Source organism: Trachurus trachurus, assembly GCF_905171665.1.
Source record: "Trachurus trachurus genome assembly, chromosome: 11".
Classification (NCBI taxonomy): Eukaryota; Metazoa; Chordata; class Actinopteri; order Carangiformes; family Carangidae; genus Trachurus; species Trachurus trachurus.
This window is the reverse complement of record NC_139904.1, coordinates 16,138,359-16,142,856: the sequence shown is the minus strand read 5'-3', so window position 1 is coordinate 16,142,856 and position 4,498 is coordinate 16,138,359. Positions and strand designations below refer to the sequence as shown.

Sequence of the window (4,498 nt, the reverse complement as noted above, 5' to 3'; positions counted from 1 at the left end):
TTTTGATTTTAGTTTAAAACAGTTTTACATATCAGAGGACTACCATATTCACACACAGGGTACCTCAGAGTGTCTATTATCGTAATCTGTAAAAAAACGGTTTTGACGAGTTTGCTCGTCAATGGTCGTGAACGTTCGGCAGGCTGTGACGAGTTAACTCGTCAATGGTCGCGAAAGAGTTAATGATGTATATATGTTTATTTTGCATATTTAATAGATCCAAAAAGGCCCTCATTGTGCAAATGAGTTACCTTAAATCACACTGAGCCTTCAAAACCATATAGTTTCTATTCAGGTGTGAGTAACAGGAGTGATGATCAGGGGAGCAGAGTTTTTACCACCATCATAAAAGCAGGGATTTAAGCAGGGGTAGAGTTTCTCTGTGAAGGAGCAGCCGGTAAAGGAGTAGATAAGAGTAAAAGCATCAGTGTCATAAAAGGAAACCAGACTCTCCTCATAATCCACAAACACCCCCACACTGTTGGGCTTTGACTGAAGAGAAAGGCGAACTGGAGGGTCACCAGACACTTTGTACTCGTTATCCTTCAGACACAGCTGCCAGTAACCGTTCTGAGGATTCATTGGTTTGTCTGCCTTCCTGTCCACCGACTGCCTGGCCACTCCCAGACCCCACTGACCCTTCCCTTTTACGTGAACCTCATAGTAAAACCTCCCCGAAGAGTAACCATGCCTTCCGAGGACGTTGCCCTTCATGGAAAACCTCTCTGGATTGTCTGGGAGATTCGTCCATTCATCTGTACACCTTACTTGTTTTTCATCATTAGATACGACAAGGACATGATGTGCTGTGTTAGGGTCGAGTCTCACATCCACTGCGTACTGCCGGACCTTCCTCAGCTCGGCCTCAGACAGCTTTCGAGTCTCTTTATCGATGGTCTGAGTCTTCTCCAGCCACTTATGAATAATCTCCATGACTTTCCTCACTGTCCCCTCATGTATCGGTGGAGATATGCCGACTTGTGTCCAGTCTTTGGCGGGTAAATTGGCATTGAGGGATGTAAAGGTTTGGAGAAAGTTGAAGTTGTCTTCAGACAGTGAGAGCTGTTCAAGTTCAGCTCGTCTCTTCATCAGCTGAGAGATTTCCTGCTCCAGCTCTATGATGAAAGCGTTGGCCTTTTCCTGTGTCGCTCTCTTTTTTAGTTCAACTGTCTCGGTGATCTCCTTCAGGGCTTTATCTAGAAGCTGCGTCACGATGCGGTAGATCTGAACCCCAGCTGCTTTCTCTCTGTCTGCATCTTGATCACTGAGCTGTACTGAATGTTTGATACCCCGAATCTTGAGCTGTCTCTGCTGGATCATCTTTTGAATTTCAGCCACCGTCTCCCCCAGCTCAGTCGTCTTTCCCTCTCGCTCTTCCTTCAGATGAACAACAGTGTGTGTGTTATGTTCAGTGACTGTGCAGAGCATGCAGACGCACATTTGATCATTTTTGCAGAACAGCTCCAGAGGTTTGTTGTGTTTCTTGCACACCCTGTCCTCCAAGTTCTGCACAGGGTTGGTCAGCTGATGATTTCTTAGGGCTGATGCCGTCAGATGAGGCTCCAGGTGCGTCTCACAGTAGGAAGCCAGACAAACCAGGCAGGACTTCTGGGCCTCGACTTTGGTTCCAGCACAGATGTCACAGGGAACTTGTGTTTTGGCACAGTTTTGCTCTGAGCCACATCTGTTTTTGTTTTTAGCTGAGAGTCTAAACCAAGCAGTCATCTCAGAAATAAACACATTGACTTGCAGTTCAGGTTTTTTCTCTAAATGTCTCTTACAGATGGGACACTGGTACTCGACGTCATTTTCACAATGTTGAGTGACGCAGCACTTGCAGAATGTATGTCCACACGATGTAGTGACGGGATCAGTGAACACATCCAGACAGATGGGGCACAGAAACTGATCTTCAGTCGGCAGACAACTAGCTGCAGCCATGTGTACACACTGAGAGCAAAGGTGTGAAAAAGCAAAAATTTAAATAATTTGTTTATAAATATCAAATTGTCCTTAAATACTAGGGAACGACATTAGAAGTAATACTTTTGCACTTGAAAGCCTCATTTTAGACATTTTTAAATGAGAGATTAAATGAGAGCTGCCTGAACAGAGCAAACATCCATAAAACATCATTGTCCACTATAGAACATTAGAAACAACAATAAACGTGTTACTGATATGTAACATCACAAACTGCATACTCACCAGTGTTTTACAGAGACTTTGCTGTGATGTTAAAAGAGTCCTGATGGACCTAGTTTTGTTGTGCTGTGCTGTTTACAAAAAATCTTGTGAGACACTCTGCTGTTTCGCTACATGTTTTGTATTCTCTCTCTTGCTCCACCTATTGTCAGTGTCATCAGCCCCTTTTAACCACTCCGTGCAATAACATGTCCTTTAAGCTTAAAGTAACCCACTCTCCACCCACTCTTACTGTAAAGGGGCAAGACGTGTTGATGTGCCAGTCAGCAATTAAAGACCAGTCCACTGGAAGAGCAGGTTCATGAAGCTTTCTGGTAAGGCTCCCTCCCTCCTGTAAAATATGAGGAACATATTGAAGCAAATAGCCTACTGCACAAAGACAACAGCAACAGCAACAGCAACAACAGCAACAGCAACAGCAACAGCAACAACAACAGACACTGGAGCCTCAGTAAATGCCATACAGTCTGAGAATCTGAGCTATGTGAGTTACTCAAATATAGAATTGATTCACAGAAAATGGTTGTGGTGGGGAAAGTAAGCTGAATCTTGTGCTTCACTTTCTTATATATAAAAAATAAAATAAAATATAAAGAGGGCTGCTCGGTGTTATTAATATTTTTCTTTGGAGTCTTTCTGTTGCTTTAACTTCATTTTTGCATTAGAAATGAAAAACCTGCAGATACGATACCCATAAACAGTGTTGAGTGTGTGACAATACCAAAATCTAAATAAATAAAATCAGCAATGTGGTATCTTTCTTATAACTTCAGTCTTGAATGTTATCTTTGAAATTTAAATGTGACAATTAAAGTTTAAATTAAAAGTTTAATTTGTGCAAAACTGTTTTGAGGAAAGACACTGCTACATTTTTTATATACACCTACCAAAGCTATTGCTCAAATACATGTACAAATACAGACAATTTCCACACAAAAAAAGACGCTCACAGTTTTTCTGTCTCTTACCTTTTTTGGTTTGGAAAAGATACAAAAGCTATTTAGTGGTGTGCAGCATCCAAAAAAGATCTAATCCATAAGTGGGTTACACATCTAAACAAAAACTTTAATGAAAAAACTAAGTTTCAAATAGATGAAATAATACTTTTAAAGTAATATTTAACTAAATAGTCCATCAGATTCCTGTGCCTCAGGTGTCTCAACTTCAACTTCTATCTCAACTTTCTGACCACAGCAGACAAGGCAGAATTTTTTTTAACTACAGTAAGTGCAGCTCTGAAATATTGAACAGTCAGTCAGGCAGCTGTAGGAAAACAGTTCAGCTGCCAAAAAATAAAATAAAAAGCCACAGTTACAAGTTGTTTGAATTACTTTTATTTTGAAGTTACTTCCTTGTATGTCTATTCAGTGTTTCACTTATTGCCTTTATGACTGTCCGCCACACCCTGACGTGTCACCTGTTCACTATTAAGTCATCTCCTTTGTCTGGAGTTTCCCGTTCCTTTCAGGGATCTTTATATTTCCCAGCAGCATCTGCATTTGTACTTTCAGTTTTTATTTCAGAGCAAGTTTCTGAGTATCACCTATCATTATTTAGTTTCATGCCAACCAGCCTGAACATTCTTTGTATTAAAGCACCCTCCCCGCACCTACAGTACGTAGTAGGCTACCAGCTTGTGTATGCCTAAAACGCTTAAGACTTAGCAGATGATTTCAGAGATCATTGCTTGTGTGGAGGACTGTGGACTTCATTAACACCCATGACATCTGGGCAATCTACCAGGCATGCAGCTAGTCCCTGTTTCTGATTCAGCCAACCATTAAGCTCCAGTCAGCTAGCCTTCAGCCTGCTAGCGTACAACCTGAATCCCAGTCAGTACCTCCCACCTCCACAGGTTCAGACTTCAACCCCCAGTTGACCAATCTGCAACCTCAGACTCAACACTGCTAGCCCCCAGCCAGCCACTCCAGCTGACTACCATACAGTAGCTTCCTATTTGATCCAGATCCTAAGACCTTGAATAGTCCCCTTTAGTTGGACTTATACCCAGCTCAGACTTTTCTGAATGTCATCAGGTGGTTGGTAAATGTTGGTGTCATGGAAGTGTTGATCCTTCAAGTTACTCAGTGTAACAGAGCCACAGCTGCTCAGCTTTCAGAACCTTTTTTTACTTTCATGTTTCAGCACCATGATCCATGTTCAGCCAGAAATGCAGTCTTCTTTCCAGCAAAACTCAACCGCGTGTCACCAAAATTAACAAAATGAAAATTCTTTGTAGATGCTTTAAATGGCAAGGCAGCACAAACATGGTGCAAATCCTAACACGCTTGTG

At 41.8% G+C, this 4,498-nt stretch overlaps 1 protein-coding gene across 1 annotated transcript; it reads right to left on the bottom strand.

Moving 5' to 3' along the window:
* Positions 1 to 291: 291 nt before the first annotated feature.
* LOC310993205 (E3 ubiquitin-protein ligase TRIM21-like) lies at positions 292 to 2,325 on the bottom strand (the record flags this gene model as incomplete). Its single annotated transcript, XM_083981520.1, has 2 exons — positions 2,209 to 2,325; positions 292 to 1,950 (listed from the first exon to the last, which is right to left on the bottom strand). The coding sequence occupies exon 2, from the start codon at positions 1,939 to 1,941 to the stop codon at positions 292 to 294; it is 1,650 nt and encodes a 549-aa protein (XP_083837646.1). The 5' UTR covers positions 1,942 to 1,950; positions 2,209 to 2,325.
* Between the last annotated feature and the right edge of the window lie 2,173 nt (positions 2,326 to 4,498).